Here is a 19,828-nt window from a genome sequence, read left to right as displayed (position 1 = left end):
AGGTAGCTGTTGGTGTCCGCAGCCCCATGCCTCCCTTATCTTATCATTTTCATGTTTATAGAACTATCATATCAGATTTAGTGTTTAGTAGACTTGTATCCGGATTCCTTAGTTGCTCATGACTTGTGACACCCCGGTTTGGGCTGTGTCGGGATGGTTTCCACTATTGTTATCGTTAACTTTTCGCAATTTATGGATATTATATTATGTTTATTACTGTTTATGATAACTAACTGCTTAAAGAGGTGTTCCGTTTTGGTGTGGCTGGCCTTGTCTTCATGAGAGGTGCCATCACGACCTGGTTCGGGAATTGGGTCGTGACAAGTTGGTATCAGAACCTAGGATACATAGGTCTCACGAGTCATGAGTGGGTATAGTAGAGAATCGCTGATCGGTATGAAGACGTCTGTATTTATCTTCGAGAGGCTATAGAACCTTTTTAGGAAAAACTTCATATTCTTGAAACTCTTGTCGTGCGAACTTGTTGGTCCGAGTACTAAACTTTTGTTATCCTATTCTCTCACAGATGGTGAGGACGCGAGCTACCGGACGAGGTGGACGACCATCAGTGCCACCAGCGGAGGCCACCAGAGGCAGTGGACACGGTCGTGGTCGTGGCAGAGGTAGAGCAGCGTGGGCAGCACCTGTAGATCCACCAGCTGCCCTAGCTCCAGATCAGGCTCTAGCTTTGGATGCTCCAGCAGCACCAGTTCAGGAACCAGCTCTGCCCATTGTGATTCCGAGTCTTCAGGAGGCCTTGGCACAGATCTTATTAGTTTGCACTAGCCTGGCTCAGGTAGTTTCAGCCACTACAACAGCAGCTACTTCACAGGCCGGGGGAGGCAATCAGACCCCGCTGCTCGCACACCTGAGCAGGTAGTGCAGGGACTACAGACATTGGGGGAACCTCTAGCTCAGCCGGTTGCACCAGCTCAGGAGTTTGTTATGCCAGTTATGCCGGATGATGAGCAGCGTCGTCTTGAGAGGTTTGGTAGACTACAGCCTCCGTCATTCAGTGATGCTGAGGGCGAGGATGCCCAAGGTTTTCTTGATAAGTGTCAGCAGATGCTCCGTACAGCATGGATTCTTGAGACTAGTGGTGTGGCATTTACCACCTTTCCATTTACTGGGGCAGCCTTCACTTGGTGGGAAGCATATGAGAGGCGTAGGCCGGTTGGAGCAGCGCCCCTTACATGGCATGCGTTCTCCACTCTCTTCTTGGAGAAGTATGTACCGCAGTCTCGCAGAGAGGAGCTGCGTAGATAGTTTAAGTGGTTGCGATAGGGGGATACGACTGTGTCACAGTATGAGTTGAGGTTTTCTGAGTTGGCTCATCATGCCGTCTGGATGGTTCCGACAGATCGTGAGAGGATCAGGAGATTTGTTGATGGCCTTAACTACCATCTCCGTATTCTGATGATTAGAGAGAGAGTGTTGGGTGCTACATTCGAGGAGGTGGTTGATATCGCTCGCGAGATTGAGACGGTTCGCAGTCAGGATCGGGAGGAGAGGGAGGCCAAGAGGCCTCGAGGATTTGGCAGTTACAGTGGTGCTCCTTCGAGGGGCCAGTTCCAGCACGGTAGAAGTCGTTCTTTTAGGCCTGCTCAGTCAGCCCGCCCAGGTTATCGTGGGGCATCTTCGAGTCATGGTTATCACGGTACTCAGCAGGGTCAGTCATCACTTAGTTCCCTTCCAATGTATGGTTCGGATAACTCTATTTTCATATCATCATCGAAACCTAATGTGAAAAAATGCTTGGAGTAAGAACCAATGTGCACTCCAGGACTTTCAACATCCTCAATATCAATGACACTAGAATAAACAAAATTTGTATCTTTACTATCCTTGGCTGACTCAATTATCACGTCTTCAACATCGGCATCCTCAAGTTCTAGTTGGCTAGGTTGTTGGTATTTTACTCTAACCTTCCCCACCAGAGTGTCAACTGCTGACTATAATTAATATTGTTTTCGGCTTCTATCCACAATATTGACTTTTGGAACATTCAAAGCTTCTACCATTCGACTCACTTGAGCCTTCTAGTTGTGAATAGTTGCCTCTTGCCTTTGTACCCATAATTGAGTATCATTATTTTGTTCCACAAGGGACCTTAGCATATCCTTGATCTCTTTTAGGTCACCATCTCCAGGTTCCTTGTTCCTATTAACCTCACAAGTAAAAGTAAAACCATCATAATAAGGGATGGGGGAGGATAAAAAATATAATACAACCATAAAAGTGACCATCTTGACTACCAAACATATCACATACATTCCACACATAAGATTGAGTTGGTGCCCATAACTCACTCTCTGAAATATTTTGATAATTTTGCCATGTTTGGTTTCCTCCACAATATGCACAAGAAGGATCAAAAGTAGAATTACTAACATCAAACCTCCCATAATTCCCAAGATTCCATGTCTCTCAAATAAAAATTAAAAAAAATACTAATAAAACAAAATAAAAGTTCAAACTTGACACCAAGCAATATTTACAGCTACAGCTACACCACTAGTTCCCCGGCAACAACGCCAAAATTTGATCACACCCAACTCTAGTCCTAAAAAGGATAAGTAATCGCTGCAAATATAATTCGGTCTAAGAGTCCGGATTTGAATCCCATAGAGAACTAAGGTTTAGCTACAACTGTTTATTATCACCAAGAATACAAGCTTGAACAATTCCTAAGTTATTGATGTTTTAATTTTCAAAACCACACAAGAGGGGGGGGAGGTGACCAATTTTTCGCTTAAACTGATTATGGAAGGACCTGGTTTTTTTAAGTGTTCCTTTACCTACTATTGCAGAAATAGTAAATGTGGAAAGTAAAGAACACAAGTACATTATGTGGAAAACATCTGGCTCAAAAGGTGAAAAAATCACGACCTACTTTCTAGTAGGATTTTCCCAAACTCTGCACTAAAATCACTGAGCCAAAAACTGCATTAAGAAAAACTCTTTTGTAAACCTTGGACTAACTCTAATCCCGTTGTAGCACACAGCCTATAACTGTTGCGACAACGTCAAGTTAACTCTAACTTGAATATTCTGAGTACCTATTACAATTGCCTCTAGATAAAGCTGAAAGGTACAATATAAAACCATCTACTACAATTGAACTAGAATAAAAGACAGACACTTGGAACTGGTTCTTCTATTTGGTTCAAGTAGCTTCAGATTTGCACACTTGAATCACACACGAACTGCTTGTAAAATTGCCTTGCTATTTTGCTCTCAATTCACGTTTAACTTCTGCTTATGTGCGTTACCTGTAAAAGAGAACAACACTGATATTTATAGAGTTAGTAAATAGAGATTAACAAGAATTCTGATGCTACTCTCCCTTGGTGGAAGAGTTCTAGTTGATCTTAACTTCTAACTCCTTCCCTTTCTTAACCCGTGTTCTCTTTAAGTAAGGAGTCCTTCTCCTTATCCAATATGCAACCTTTTCGATTAGGATCAGGAGATATCACTGATTTAAAGGAAACTTAATTCTTCGTTTGTTAGAAAGAAAATATATATATATTATTTTTTATTCTGTTGTATAAGTAAGTTGCTAGGGGGCTGCTTTTGTGTGTTGCGCAGTGCATTTCCCTAACTAGGATCTCCTTTAGATCCTTGAAATCACAATATTTTGTATCGATGAGAATCAAATTCTTTTGTAGTCGTCAACCATTTGTCCTTATATACTAATTTTATGTTTTCTTCCATTTGTCCTTATATACTAATTTTATGTTTTCATTCTTGACCTTAATCTGAAAATCTACTTCAGTCTTGTCCGTTTACAAGAAAAATTTAAGATCTAATCACTAGATACCTGTGTATTGATAGGGAGCTGTATATGACATCTAGGATGCAATAATAACTCTAAATAATATTTTCTCTTTTCCAATTTATATGACAATCTTCATGCTCGTTCTAAGCTCGAAGTACTATTTGTACAAATAAAAATTCCCTGCTTTACATGATTTCTTCTTCATGTAGATAGACATAGGATTTATGAGGCAATTACTTAGAAGTACGCTTTGTGCTACAACCTTCCTATCTGATAGAAAAGGATCCATGATCCTGAGCCGATCTTATAACCTGGGCTCCCAGTCAGAAAGCAGTTAGCCTTCCTCTACAAAGAACGGAAGTGTGGATGAGTACACATCAAATATAGGATTGTTGTTGTACACGGTCGATCTCCATTTTAGTAGTCCTAGCTATCCACTCCACTATGTGGTAGAGTGTTCGTCCCCACCCCTTCGCTTTCATTGGCACGTTCTAAATGTTTGACACCATTTTATTTTATATACAATTTTCATAACTTTCAAGAATTCAAGTTCATTAAACTATTCAAATTAAAGTTTAAAACTTTGGTATGTTTTTCCTATCACACTCACTTTCAAACCATTATTTTCATAAATACTTCCGTCACTTATATGTATGTATAAGTCAATTTAGCACCTGGGTGTATGGCATGGTGGTCAATAAAGTGAGTGCAAATCTTAGAGGCCAAATTTCAAATTTCACTAGTGACAAAAAATTTTAGGTGATTTTTTCCTATCTAGGCCTTAGTGGCTAGAGTTGTTTGATACCCGTGTTGGCGGGAGATAGCATGTACCTGATGGAACAATCAGGTGCACAAAAGCTCGCCGATACACTTGCTTTCTTTAGGTCATCTGTGGCACTCGCATTTTGCAATCGCGCAATTTTTATTGTAGCAAATTCATTGTTTCTCAGTGTGTCATAGTTACCTCATTTTTATTATAACTGCAATAACAGTTTCTTACCAGTTTGAAGCTACCTTTCACTCATTTACACTTTAACCCCCGGGTGCCTCATTTATTTATTTTTAAGATTAAGACGTTTAAATCTGAATACACATCTGATTTCAAGATGTGTATTAAGGTTAAGACATCTGAATCTGAATACACATCTGAATATATTAAGATGTGTATTAAGATATGAATACTAAATAACTAAGATTGTTTGATTTTTAACATCTGAATATATAAAATTTATCTTTATTTGAAAATTAATAAAAATAAAATTCAATTGAAATACTAACTAATCTAATATTCTATCAATAAAATATATAGTTTTTTAAAATATGATAGTTGTTGGTTGTGATGGCTAACAAGTGACTGCCGACTAGAGGCGGTGGTTGGTGGTAGTTTTGGTTGATGGTGATGGTTGCGCTAGTAGCTAGTAGTGATTGATAGTGGTGGCGATAGTTAATAATGGTGGGTGGTGGTAGTAGTTGTAACTGAGAAAGGTGGTGGGTGGGTGGTGGTAGGTTAAAATGATGGGCAGTGCCGGCTATGATTGTTGAAGGTGATAGGATGGTCAGTTGTGGTAGTTGAGGTGGATGAGTGTTGATTGTGGGTGAGAATGATGGTGGTCGGAGTGGTTGGGATAGTAGGTGGTGATGGTCGATAATGGTGGCGGCTATGAGTGAAGATGATGGTGGCGTTGTGGTGGTGGTGGTGGTGGGGTGGTTGAGTATGGTGGTGGCGGCGACATGGTGGTAGTTGATAATGGTAGGAGATGGCGACAGTTAATAATGAATATGTGATAGAATCTTAATGAAATTAAGTCTCTATTATAGATCTTAATCATACAGACCTATTCAGACTCATTAAGTGGCTGTGAAGTAAAAAAAATATATTTAATGATTAAGATCTGAATGATGAAGATTCAGAATTTAAAAACAAATGCACTTAATGTCTGAGATCTAAATGATTAAGATTCAGACCTGTGCAAACAAATCAATTTACTGGCTAATTGTTTCAATTATCTAATTCTACTTTTAAGTTGGCCATTTAACCAAATTCCAAACTGGAGAACCAGAGAGAAGTGTAATAACATCTAAGTTTTACTAGTTAGAGTATCAAATTTTTTAATATTGTTCCTAGATAAAGTGTTTTTAAACGATTCTTGAAAACCGAAACAAGACACTTAATTTGAATAGAGTAGTATTCAATAACACTACCTTTCACTCATTTACATTTTAACCCCCGGTTACTATTACTGGTTAATTATTTTGATTATCTAATTCTACTTTTAATATTTCCCAACTAAAGTGTTTTTAAACGATGCTTGAAAAGCGAAACAAGACACTTAATTTGAATAGAATAAAATTAAATAAACCCCACATATATAGACGCCAATAATGAACAAAAAGGCTACTGGTTGGCTTACTAGCTAATTAGTATACAGTCAAGTAAATCCTGCGTTAGACTTTTTTGTAATCTATTTTTGGCTGATAAATCTGCCCTAATAAGAAAGTTTACATTTAATCTGATAGTCTCAAATTTTTTTATAAAAGTTGCATGTAAAAGTCTTTTACGTCATAGAATATAAAAAACATGGAAAAACTTTACGGAAGTCCACAGTTGGGACAAAAAGGGCTGCTGCCTGGTGACTGACGACTAGGTAGAATAAAGTCAAGTAAGGCAACCAGAAATGATTAAATTATATTTTAGAGTTGGCTGCGCATCTCTCACCACTATATATACTTGTCCCTTAATTCTCTTCCATTTAATTAAGTCAACAACTGAGAGTTCCTTTCCTTCTTCCTTAAAATAACAAAAACAATACTCTCATCTTTTATTAGCAATGGCCTCAGCAGCAGTAGCCAACTATGAAGAAGAGATTGTTCGCCCAGTCGCCGACTTCTCCCCTAGTTTGTGGGGTGATCAGTTCCTTTCATTCTCCATTGACAATCAGGTTTGTTCTTGTAAGCAAGGTTAATTTTATTGAACAACATTAGTTTTTCTAATTTCATTTTTTAAAATACATTATAAATAGGTTGCTGAAAAGTATGCTCAAGAGATTGAAGCATTGAAGGAACAGACAAGGAGTATGTTGTTAGCAACAGGAAGAAAATTGGCTGACACATTGAATTTGATAGACACTATTGAACGCCTTGGCATATCCTACCACTTTGAGAAAGAAATTGATGATATTTTGGATCAGATTTACAACCAAAACTCAAACTGCAACGATTTGTGCACTTCTGCACTTCAATTTCGATTGCTCAGGCAACATGGTTTCAACATCTCTCCTGGTAAGTTCATCATGAAACACACCTTTAATATTGTTGTTAAAATTATTATCCATTTATTGAAAGAAGGTTAACTAATCTTGAGCTTTCTATCTTGAAATACCAGAAATTTTCAGCAAATTCCAAGACGAAAATGGCAATTTCAAGGAATCTCTTGCTAGTGATGTCTTAGGATTATTGAACTTGTATGAAGCTTCACATGTAAGGACTCATGCTGACGATATCTTAGAAGACGCACTTGCTTTCTCCACTATCCATCTTGAATCTGCAGCTCCACATTTGAATTCTCCACTTAGGGAGCAAGTGACACGTGCCCTTGAGCAATGTTTGCACAAGGGCGTTCCTAGAGTTGAGACTCGATTCTTCATCTCATCAATCTACGAGAAGGAGGAATCAAAGAATGACATGTTACTTCGATTTTCCAAATTGGATTTCAACTTGCTCCAAATGTTGCACAAACAAGAACTTGCTGAAGTATCAAGGTGCGATATATAAAAACAATGGATCCTTTTTGATTGATCATATCTCAAGTACTGATGTTAATTTGTTATGATGTAGGTGGTGGAAAGATTTGGATTTCGTAACAACACTTCCATATGCTAGAGATCGAGTAGTTGAATGCTACTTTTGGGCATTAGGAGTTTATTTTGAGCCTCAATACTCTCAAGCTCGCGTCATACTCGTTAAGACCATATCAATGATTTCGATTGTCGACGACACTTTTGATGCTTATGGTACAGTTAAAGAACTTGAGACATACACAGATGCCATACAAAGGTATGAACTTCATCAATTCGCTTATTGAGATATTTCTTGATATAAACGTCGTCGTGAAAACATTAAGATGAACATCTACTCATTATATTTGTGGTCTTTCAAAATGCATGAGTTCGTCTTAATTTTGTCATCCTGCAGATGGGATATCAACGAAATTGATCGGCTTCCTGATTACATGAAAATCAGTTACAAAGCTATTCTAGATCTTTACAAAGATTATGAAAAGGAATTGTCTAGTGCTGGAAAATCTCATATTGTCAGCCACGCAATAGAAAGAGTATGCTTGATCAACTTAACTATCGAAATATGTTTTTTCCTTATTCCATTTCTCACTTTATTTTACCTTGTATACGTCTTTTAGTGATCATAAACTTGATACAGTTAATCAAAAATTTCTAACATTTGAACATGTATGTTTTGTATTCACAGATGAAAGAAGTAGTAAGAAATTATAATGTCGAGTCAACATGGTTTATTGAAGGATATATGCCACCTGTTTCTGAATACCTAAGCAATGCACTAGCAACTACTACATATTACTACCTTGCGACAACATCATATTTGGGTATGAAGTCTGCTACGGAGCAGGATTTTGAGTGGTTGTCAAAGAACCCTAAAATTCTTGAAGCTAGTGTGATTATATGCCGAGTTATTGATGACACAGCAACATACGAGGTATGAGTTATATCTCACGATAGTATATCGATACTTATATGAGATTTAGACAAACAAAATGTTTGTGACGACAATTGAGGCAATATAAAAGCTAACCCCTAATCTATCTGCCTTTCAGGTTGAGAAAAGTAGGGGACAAATTGCAACAGGAATTGAGTGCTGCATGAGAGATTATGGCATATCAACAAAAGAGGCAATGGCTAAATTTCAAGGAATGGCTGAAGCAGCATGGAAGGATCTTAATGAAGGATTTCTTAGGCCCACCCCTGTATCTACGGAGATTTTATGTCGTATTCTAAATCTTGCTCGTATTGTTGAGGTTACATATATACACAATTTAGATGGATACACTCATCCGGAAAAGGTCTTAAAACCTCACATTAATGCCCTACTTGTGGACTCCATCGAAATTTGAGCTGCCATTTGTTGCTCACCTTAAGGTTCATTCTTCTATGTTGAGAAAGTAGTTACATATTTGTTTCATTTTAACTCAATTGTATATTAAGCTGTTAGGGAGTTACGGTTGGCAGTACACTTCCTAATTAGGACCTCCTTAAGATCCTTGTACGAAATAATCTACAAGTATTATGAATCCACTTGCATTGTTGAGAAATCTTTTTATATAACAATAGATTCTTATAAATAGATTCTCTTGGAAACTATTTTTCAGTGTATATAAAAATTTGAGCCTTTTTCTCGTTCTTGCTTTAGTAAGAATTGTTTCGCTAATCATAATAAATTATACATGATTAAGTTATTTTAATAATGATCGGGTTTAATCAAGAGATGATGATAGAAAGTTGAATCATAAGATCACTCGATATTAAGTTTCAATTCTGACAATCTCAAACAATATCATTTTTTACATATTATAATTAAAATTTATATTATAATATACATGTGGAAAAATGACATATATAAGATAGAAAGTTAATAAAAATTAGTTATATTTTTATGAATGTAAGTTAATTTTTCTATGCTTAGAAATTAAACTTAATGCTTTTCAATCATAAGAAAGATTAAGAGGGACTATTTCTACCCAATTATTATTATTTTTATTATTTTTCAACACACATAAAATAATACAACTAAAATAGCATAGGAAATCACACAAACAGTCTCTTCACTACCCCATATTTAAACTCTTGCTCGTTCTCGAGCAACTTAAAATTAAGCACATGGCAAGTAACCCAATTCCAAAACAAACTCAAGCATCATAGCAATGACAATGGTTTGTATCAACGCTTAGAATCCAACATAAGGGCTATTGACATCTTTCCTCATTTTTAGACCAGTGCCAAGACTATTTAAAATATTTATGTGACTCTTCTAATATCTTAACCTCAAAAATTGACTCCTCTACGTTCCATTCTATAACTTGCTTCTTGTGCCAACTCAAAAACCAAGAACTTCTCCAATCCTTTGCAAATCATGTGCACTCACCACCAAACTACAGGGAGAAATAGTCCACAGACTTAAATATATATAAGTTCAAGTATAATCTAAGGACTCAAATATTGAAAAACTTCACTAGCTCTCACAATAAAACTCGTATGCCTCACAAGTCCGTACCATAGTCTTGCCCATAGTATAAAACTTGACTAATTTAAGCTTGAAAAATTTAGGATCAAGTAGGACTTTGTAGGTTGTAATGTAGGCTAAAGAACAAGTAGGATATATATAGAGAAAAACAGTGACTAACCCTCCTAAGCACTTTAGTATATCACACTTCACTTTTAAGCACATTTTCTTGTCATGACCAATTCAAAATCTTGCTATGAACTATACACAATTAAGCCATTCTTCATTAAGCACATCAAAATATAGATACACACTAGCCCAAATAAAGATATGGGAGGTGTCATTCATTTTTTATTTTCTATTTTTTTCTTTCTTTTTCACTCTCCTTAATTTGGTATTTGTGGCGAGTACATCTCTTAAATAGAAGTGCACCTTTTCGTCCTTTCTATGGTTCCACTAAAAAGCTACCAAATTTATTTCTTTACTCTTTCAGCGACTTAAGTGCTTTCGGAAGTAAAAGGTAAACAAGATAAAATTTAGAACAAAATAGAGGTTGGCTTGTAATGTTAGTGCCAAAGAAAAAGGTCTATAGGCTCAAAAGGACTGACTACGGATAATGTTATCACTGGTAGGCAAATAGGTTCAAGGGTCAATCAAAGAAATGCCTATATCATTTCCTCAACTCACAAGACTTAATCTTTTTGCTTCGACTCACACACAGGGAAAGTTCTAGACTAACAAAGGATGATACAGAGTACAACCAAAATCTCACCTCACACAATGCACATGATTTACTTAGGATAGCTAAGACCTGACTCTCAAGTTAAAGCAACTAGCACAGTCATTATATAATCCAAACACTAGAAAGTAACAATAGGATTCAATAAACGAGTCCAAGCGTCAAAAGAAAGTCACACATATTCTCGAGGCATATAGTCGCAAAAATCAAGAAGAAGATACGCATCACAAATGCTCCACCTCTAAGCCCCAACATAAAACATGTCAAAAGGCATAGATACTCAAGTTCTCCCCATTCCATTATCAGTTGAAAAAAAAAATCTTTTTGTATTTTTCTTTAGACTTTAAACCCTCAAGAAAACTGTCTAGTCAATCGTAGGGAAAAGTCCAAAACCGTTTAAAAATTCTACCTACCAAAATTAATACTACGTGGTTCAAAGAGTCAACCCTTGGAAAAGAACCGTGGCCATAAGAAAAATCAAGAGGGATTATATCTAGCTAATTATTATTTTGATATTTATTTTTATTATTTTCTACACACATAAAATAATACAACTAAAATAGCATAGAAAATTACACAAACAGTCTCTTCACCCCACACTTAAAATTGTGCATTGTCCCTAATGCACACCCAAAAATACAAGAGGGTAAAAGAAACTCCCTAGTAGGCCAAAGGCCGAAGCATTAGCAGCTCAGTGGGTACCCAGACTTCTCCCAGACATGACTCTTGTGCGGGTACCCCACACTTAGTTCTAACCATCTAGCTTGTTGTGGCATCCTTCCAATAGCTTTTGCTTCCCATTCTCCAAAAAAAGCGACACTACAAAAAAAAAATACAAATAAAAAGATTAAAAATAAAAGAAAGCGGTAAAGTTGGATTGCCTCCCAATAAGGTCTTGATTTAACGTCGTGGCACGATATGAACCACGTTTTGCCTCCACCTCGAGCTTATAAATTGGACCCCCAATTTGGCTTCAAGTTTGCATTTATTCACCAGGGGTGGTGGAATAAATCTTGTTGGCCCAAATAACCACTGTACTATTCTACACTTTTTTGCCTTTAGATGAGGTACGTAATCTTGTCTTTCTCTCATGAAAAGTTCTAGAATGTATGGTTCGGATAACTCTATTTTCATATCATCATTAAAACCTAATGTGAAAAAATGCTTGGAGTGAGGACCAATGTGCACTCCAGGACTTTCAACATCCTCAATATCAATGACACTAGAATCAACAAAATTTGTATCTTTACTATCCTCGGCTAACTCAAGTATCATGTCTTCAACACCGGCTTCCTCAAGTTATAGTTGGATAGGTTGTTGGTATTCTACTTTAACCTCCTCCACCAGAGTGTCAACTGTTGACTCTAATTCATATTGTTTTCGGCTTCTATCCACAATATTGACTTTTGGAACATTCAAAGCTTCTACCATTCGACTCACTTGAGTCTTCAAGTTGTGAATAGTTGCCTCTTGCCTTTGTATCCGTAATTGAGTGTCATTATTTTTTTCCACATGGTACCTTAGCATATTCTTGGTCTCTTTTAGGTCAGCATTCCCAGGTTCTTTGTTCCTATTAACCTTAGAAGTAAAAGTAGAACCATCATAATAAGGGATGAAGGATAAGAAATATAATACCACCATAAAAGTGACTATCTTGACTACCAAACATATCACATACATTCCACATATAATATTGAGTTGGCGCCCATAACTCACTCTCTGAAATATTTTGATAATTTTGTCATGTTTGGTTTCCTCCATAATATGCAAAAGAAGGATCAAAAGTAGAATTACTAACATCAAACCTCACATAATTCCCAAGATTCCATGTCTCTCAAATAAAATTAAAAAAAATACAAATAAAACAAAATAAAAGTTCAAACTTGACACCAAGCAATATTTATAACTACAACTACACCACTAGTTTCCCGACAACAATGCCAAAATTTGATTACGCCCAACTCTAGTCCTAGAAAGGATAAGCGATCGCTGCAAATATTATTCATTCTAAGAGTCCGGAGTTGAATCCCACAGAGAACTAAGGTTTAGCTACAATTTTTTATTATCACCAAGAATACAAGCTCGAACAATTCCTAAGTTATTGATGTTTTATACTTCAATACCACACAGGAGGGGGGGGGGAGGTGACCAATTTTTCGCTTAAACTGATTATGGAAGGACCTGGTTCTTTTAAGTGTTCCTTAACATACTATTGCAGAAATAGTAAATGTGGAAAGTAAAGAACACAAGTATTTTATGTGGAAAACACCTGGCTCAAAAGGTGAAAAAGCCACGACCTACTTTCCAGTAGAACTTTTCCAAACTCTCCACTAAAATCACGGAGCCAAAAACTGCATTAAAAAAACTCTTTTGTAAACCTAGGACTAACTTTAATCCCTTTGTAGCACACGGCCTATAACTGTTGCGACAACTTCAAGTTAACTCTAACTTGAATACTCTGAGTACCTATTACAATTGCCTCTAGATAAAGCTTAAAGGTACAATATAAAACCATCTACTACAATTGAACTAGAATAAAAGACAGACACTTGGAACTAGTGGATGCTCCAGCAGCACTAGTTCAGGCACCAGCTGTGCCCATCGTGATTTCGGGTCTTCAAGAGGACTTGGCACAGATCTTATCAGTTTGCATTGGCCTGGCTTAGGCAGTTTCATCCACTACAGCAGTAGCTACTTCACAGGCCGGGGGAGGCAATCAGACCCTCGCTGCTCGCACACCTGAGCAGGTAGTGTAGGGACTACAGACAACGGGGGCACCTCCAGCTCAGTCGGTTGCACCAGCTCAGGAGTTTGTTGTGCCAGTTATGCCGGATGATGAGTAACGTCGTCCTGAGAGGTTTGGTAGACTCCAGCCTCCGTCATTCAGTGGTGTTGAGGGCGAGGATGCCTAGGGTTTTATTGATAAGTATCAGCGGATGCTTCGTATAGCAGGGATTCTTAAGACTAGTGGTGTGGCATTTACCACCTTTCAGTTTACTGGGGATGCCTTCACTTGGTGGGAGGCGTATGAGAGGCGTAGGACGGTTGGAGCAACGCCCCTTAGTTGGCATGAGTTCTCCACTCTCTTCTTGGAGGAGTATGTACCACAGTCCCACAGAGAGGAGCTGCGTAGACAGTTTGAGTGGTTATGACAGGGGGATATGACTGTGTCACAGTATGAGTCGAGGTTTTCTGAGTTGGCTCGTCATGCCGTCTGGATGGTTCCGACAGATCATGAGAGGATCAGGAGATTTGTTGATGGCCTTAACTACCATCTCTGTATTCTGATGACTAGAGAGAGAGAGTGTTGGGTGCTACGTTCGAGGAGGTGGTTAATATCACTCACGAGATTGAGACGGTTCGCCGTCAGGATCGGGAGGAGAGGGAGGCCAATAGGCCTCGAGGATTTGGCAGTTACAATGGTGCTCCTTCGAGGGGCCAGTTCCAGCATGGTAGAGGTTGTTCTTAAAGGCCTGCTCAGTCAGCCCGCCCAGGTTATCGTGGGACATCTTCAGGTCATGGTTATCACGGTACTCAGCAGGGCCAATCATCACTTAGTGCCTTCCAATGTATGGTTCGGATAACTCTATTTTCATATCATCATCAAAACCTAATGTGAAAAAATACTTGGAGTAAGGACCAATGTGCACTCCAGGACTTTCAACATCCTCAATATCAATGACACTAGAATCAACAAAATTTGTATCTTTACTATCCTTGGCTGACTCAAATATCACATCTTCAACATCGACATCCTCAAGTTAGTTGGCTAGGTTGTTGGTATTCTACTCTAACCTCCTCCACCTGAGTGTCAACTGCTGGCTCTAATTCATATTGTTTTCAGATTCTATCCACAATATCTACTTTTGGAACATTCAAAGCTTCTACCATTTGACTCACTTGAGCCTTCAAGTTGTGAATAGTTGCCTCTTGCCTTTGTTTTCATAATTGAGTGTCATTATTTTGTTGCACAAGGCACCTTAGCATATCCTTGATCTCTTTTAGGTCAGCATCCCCAGGTTCCTTGTTCTTATTAACCTCACAAGTAAAAGTAAAACCATCAAAATAAGGGATAGGGGGAGGATAAGAAATATAATACAACCATAAAAGTGACCATCTTGACTACCAAACATATCACATACATTCCACACATAAGATTGAGTTGGCGCCCATAACTCACTCTCTGAAATATTTTGATAATTTTGTCATGTTTGGTTTCCTCCACAATATGCACAAGAAGGATCAAAAGTAGAATTACTAACATCAAACCTCACATAATTCGCAAGATTCCATGTCTCTCAAATAAAAATTAAAAAAAAATACAAATAAAACAAAATAAAAGTTCAAACTTGACACCAAGCAATATTTACAGCTACAGCTACACCACTAGTTCCCCGACAACAAGGCCAAAATTTGTCCCCGACAATATTTACAACGCCGAACTCTAGTCCTAAAAAGGATATGCGATCGATGCAAATATTATTCGGTCTAAGAGTCCGGAGTTGAATCCCACAGAGAACTAAGGTTTAGCTACAACTGTTTATTATCACCAACAATACAAGCTCGAACAATTCTTAAGTTGTTGATGTTTTATACTTCAATACCACACAAGAGGGAGGGGGGAGGTGACAAATTTTTCGCTTAAACCGATTATGGAAGGACCTAGTTCTTTTAAGTGTTCCTTAACCTACTATTGCAGAAATAGTAAATGTGAAAAGTAAAGAACACAAATATTTTATGTGGAAAATACCTGGATCAAAAGGTGAAAAAATTACGACCTACTTTCCAGTAGGATTTTCCCAAACTCTGCACTAAAATCACTGAGCCAAAAACTGCATTAAAAAAAACTCTTTTGTAAACCTAGGACTAACTCTAATCCCGCTGTAGCATATAGCATATAACTGTTGCGACAACTTCAAGTTAACTCAAACTTGAATACTCTGAGTATCTATTACAATTGACTCTAGATAAAGCTGAAAGGTACAATATAAAACCATCTACTACAATTGAACTAGAATAAAAGATAGACACTTGGAACTGGTTCTTCTATTTGGTTCAAGTAGCTTCAGGTTTGCACATTTGAATCACACACGAACTGCTTGCAAAATTGCCTTGCTATTTTGCTCTCAATTCACGTTTAAATTCTGCTTATGTACGTTATCTGTAAAAGAGAACAACACTGATATTTATAGAGTTAGTAAATAGAGATTGACAAGAATTCTGATGCAACTCTCCCTTGGTGGAAGAGTTCTAGTTAATCTTAACATCTAACTCCTTCCCTTTCTTAACTCGTGTTCTCTTTGAGTAAGGAGTCCTTCTCCTTATCCAATATGCAACCTTTTCGATTAGGATCAGGAGATATCACTTCTGTCAAGTTAGGTTTATCTCCTTCATGTGCATCCCACATGCTTAAGTCTATCCGTATATGTGCTCCACTGGGATGGACTTGGTTCGCCTCCTCGGGTGTTTTCTTACCCTAAAGTAGTGTCCCCTTTAAAAGGACGTTTTATGATGTATCTATATCAATTAGGGTTGATGTGGGGTGTCCTTGATATCTCGTAATTCGAAAAGGATACGCTGAGTCGCGTGCTAGAGTTGGTGCAACGCGCAACTTCTAGCACACTCCCAGCTAAATTGTGTAGTTTGACTAGTTTATATGCTTAGCCAAACACCCTCTCATTCAATTTATTACGGCTTTCATATCCAAATTATCTAATTCTACTTTTAAATTGCCATTTAACCACATTACAAATTGGAGAATCGGAGAAGGGTAACAACATCTAAGTTTTACTCGTTAATTAACTTAGAACTCTAACGAGAAGTATCACAAATTTCCAATATTGTTCTCAAGTGAATGTTTTTAAATGATTCTTGAAAAGCAAAACAAGATATTTAATATAATTCGAATAGACGTAGTACTCTGTAAAATTTATACTTAACTGTTTTAAAGGAAACTTAATTCTTCGTTTTTTAGAAAGAAAATATATATTTTTTTATTTTTATTCTGTTGTATAAGTAAGTTGTTAGGGGGCTGCTTTTGTGTGTTGTGCAGTGCATTTCCCTATCTAGGATCTCATTTAGATCCTTGTAATCACAATATTTTGTATCGATGAGAATCAAATTCTTTTGTAGTCGTCAACCATTTGTCCTTATATACTAATTTTATGTTTTCATCCATTTGTCCTTATATACTAATTTTATGTTTTCATTCTTGACCTTAATCTGAAAATCTACTTCTGTCTTGTCTGTTTACAAGAAAAATTTAAGATCTACTCACTAGATACCTGTGTATTGATAGGGAGCTGTATATGACATCTAGGATGCAATAATAACTCTAAATAATATTTTCTCCGTTCCAATTTATATGATAACCTTCATGTTCGTTCTAAGCTCGAAGTACTATTTGTACAAATAAAAATTCCCTGCTTTACATGATTTCTTCTTCATGTAAATAGACATAGGATTTATGAGGCAATTACTTAGAAGTATGCTTTGTGCTACAACCTTCCTATCTGATAGAAAAGGATCCATGATCCTGAGCCGATCTTATAACCTGGGCTCCCAGTCAGAAAGCAGTTAGCCTTCCTCTACAAGGAACGGAAGTGTGGATGAGTACACATCAAATATAGGATTGTTGTTGTACACGATCGATCTCCATTTTAGTAGTCCTACCTATCCACTCCACTATGTGCTAGAGTGTTCGTCCCCACCCCTTTGCACGTTTTAAATGTTTGACACCATTTTATTGTTATATACAATTTTCATAACTTTCAAGAATTCAAGTTCATTAAACTATTCAAATTAAAGTTTAAAACTTTGGTATGTTTTTCCTATCACACTCACTTTCAAACCATTATTTTCATAAATACTTCTGTCACTTATATGTATGTATAAGTCAATTTAGCACCTAGGTGTATGGCTGTGACGACCCGGCCAGTCGTCTCATGAGTTATCGCTCCGTTTTCCCCATTTCTGCTTCTTTATGCTTTGTTATCCGTGCTTTGTGTGGTCGAGTTGATTGGTTTGCGTTTGGTATGGTTTTGGTAAGAAATAAGACACTTAGTCTCTTTTAAGAAGGCTTAAATTGAAAAAGTCAACCGGATGTTGACTTATGAGTTAGAGGGCTCTAATGTGAGTTCCGATGGTTTGGTTAGCTTCGGGAGGTGATTTGTGACTTAGGAGCGCGATCGGAATGTGTTTTGGAGTTGTAGAGAAGATTTAGGCTTGAATTGGCGGAATTGATATTTTGGCAATTTCTGGTTGATAGGCGAGATTTTGATATAAGGGTCGGAATGGAATTCCGAGAGTTGCAGTAGCTTCATTTTGTGTGCAAAATTTCTGGTCATTCGGACGAAATTTTATAGACTTTTTGAGCGAAAGCATAATTTAAGTGTTCTTGGAGTTCTTAGGCTTGAATCCTATGTTAAATTGGTGATTTGATGTTGTTGTAAGGTTCCGAAGTGTTGAACAAGTTTGAACGATGTCATGGGATGTGTTGGTACAATTAGTTTGAAGTTTTGGGGGTCCCGGGCAGGTTCCGGGATGTTTTAGGTCAAAAATTATAGTTGTAGCAGGTCCAGGAGGGTTGCAGGCCTCGAAAACCACCCGCGCAGTCCGCACAAAAAGAAGTGCGGCCGCGGTATGTGCTGTGCGGACCGGACAAAAAGAAGTGCGGCCGCGGTAGGTGTCATGCGGACCACACAAAATAGTGTGCGGCCGGTGGGGAACGATTCGCTGGTCCTACTTCAGAAGCTCATATCTTTGATCTATAAGGAATTGTGAGATGATTCAAAAAACAAAAATTGTAGCCCTTCGTGTCTAGTTTCTAGAAAGATAAAGATATTGCAATTTAGACATCTGTAGAAAAAGTTATGGCTAAAATACTAAAGTATGTCACTGCAGAGGAAGGCCTGTGCGGCCGCGGTTGTTTTACGCGGACCGCACTGGCTTGTGCGGACCGCGGTCGATTTGGTGTGGAGCGCGGAGGCTGAAATCTGAGGGGTACTCTATAAATATGAGCTTTTGGGTTTTATTTAATATTTTGACCTAGAGAGCTCGGATTTTGGCGATTTTTCGAAGGTTTTTCAAGAAATTCATTGGGGTAAGTGATTTTAACTCAGATTTGGCTAGAATACATGAATCTATCACTGAATTCATCATTTAATTCGTGATTTGGGATAGAATTTGGGAAGAAAATTGTGAAACCTTTCAAAAATGTAAAATGATGATTTGAAGGACCAAATGGTATCGGAATTGAATAATTTTGGTATGGTTAGACTCGTGAGGGTATGAGGATTCTGAAAATGTAAAATTTACCCGATTCCGAGATGTGGGCCCGGGGCTCGGGTTTTGGTAATTTCGGGAATCATGCCCTTTGTTTATTGTTTTCGCTTGGGCTTTGTTCCCTTAGCATATTGCGACGTATTCGTTCTGATTTCGGATAAATTCGACGCTCGTGGAGGCCAATTTAAGGGGCAAAGGCATCGCGAGCTAGAGATTTATCCGATTCGTGGTGAGTAATGATTACAAACCCCGGATTGCACATCGTAGTGCTATATTGAGGCAAGATACGCGTTGGATGATGAGCGTGGGTTTTTTTACTACTGGGGATTGTGACTTGATCAGTCCTGATTGATGATTTTACCGCGTATTTGAATGAAATTCATTTGTTATCATCATGATTTGGGCCGATTGCCATATTTGGGTTGCGTGCCTACTATTTGAACCATTCGGTGATTTTTATCACTGTTTCCTCACTGCTTGACTTATTATTTGAACTCAGTCCTGTTGATATCTATTGTTTTACAAATTCAGCTACTTTTACTCAGATTTGAAACTTAAATGATATTTCTACATCATGTTTTGGGCTGAGAACTACTGTTTTTCTAATTCCCAAGGGGTTTGTGATGATTTTTGGACTGAGTGAGGCCGAGGGCCATATGTGAGGATATGCTGAGTGATATGAGGCCAAGGGCCTGAGATACTTTATATGCCACGAGGTAGCTTGAGTGATGTGAGGCCGAGTACCGAGTGATGATGCCACGAGGTTGCTTGATATAGCG

General features: G+C 37.8%; 1 protein-coding gene across 1 annotated transcript; it reads left to right on the top strand.

Annotated features, from left to right (window-relative positions):
• The first annotated feature begins 6,512 nt into the window (after positions 1–6,512).
• LOC138868200 (5-epi-aristolochene synthase 3-like) lies at positions 6,513–9,119 on the top strand. Its single transcript, XM_070145618.1, has 7 exons — positions 6,513–6,717; positions 6,799–7,057; positions 7,161–7,536; positions 7,613–7,831; positions 7,970–8,108; positions 8,261–8,506; positions 8,625–9,119. The coding sequence occupies exons 1-7, from the start codon at positions 6,607–6,609 to the stop codon at positions 8,919–8,921; spliced, it is 1,647 nt and encodes a 548-aa protein (XP_070001719.1). The 5' UTR covers positions 6,513–6,606; the 3' UTR covers positions 8,922–9,119.
• The last annotated feature ends 10,709 nt before the right edge of the window (positions 9,120–19,828 follow it).

The sequence above is a fragment of the Nicotiana sylvestris genome, chromosome 5 (genome assembly GCF_000393655.2).
Source record: "Nicotiana sylvestris chromosome 5, ASM39365v2, whole genome shotgun sequence".
Lineage (NCBI taxonomy): Eukaryota > Viridiplantae > Streptophyta > Magnoliopsida > Solanales > Solanaceae > Nicotiana > Nicotiana sylvestris.
Note: the sequence above shows the minus strand (reverse complement) of the source record. Positions and strands in the feature narration are given on the sequence as shown.

Bases quoted from the DNA above. Each gene is read 5' to 3' on its own strand.
- LOC138868200 (XM_070145618.1), top strand. From the start codon at position 6,607: ATGGCCTCAGCAGCAGTAGCCAACTATGAAGAAGAGATTGTTCGCCCA. The intron at 6,718-6,798 runs GTTTGTTCTTGT...CATTATAAATAG, and splicing joins CATTCTCCATTGACAATCAG to GTTGCTGAAAAGTATGCTCA. The intron at 7,058-7,160 runs GTAAGTTCATCA...TTGAAATACCAG, and splicing joins TGGTTTCAACATCTCTCCTG to AAATTTTCAGCAAATTCCAA.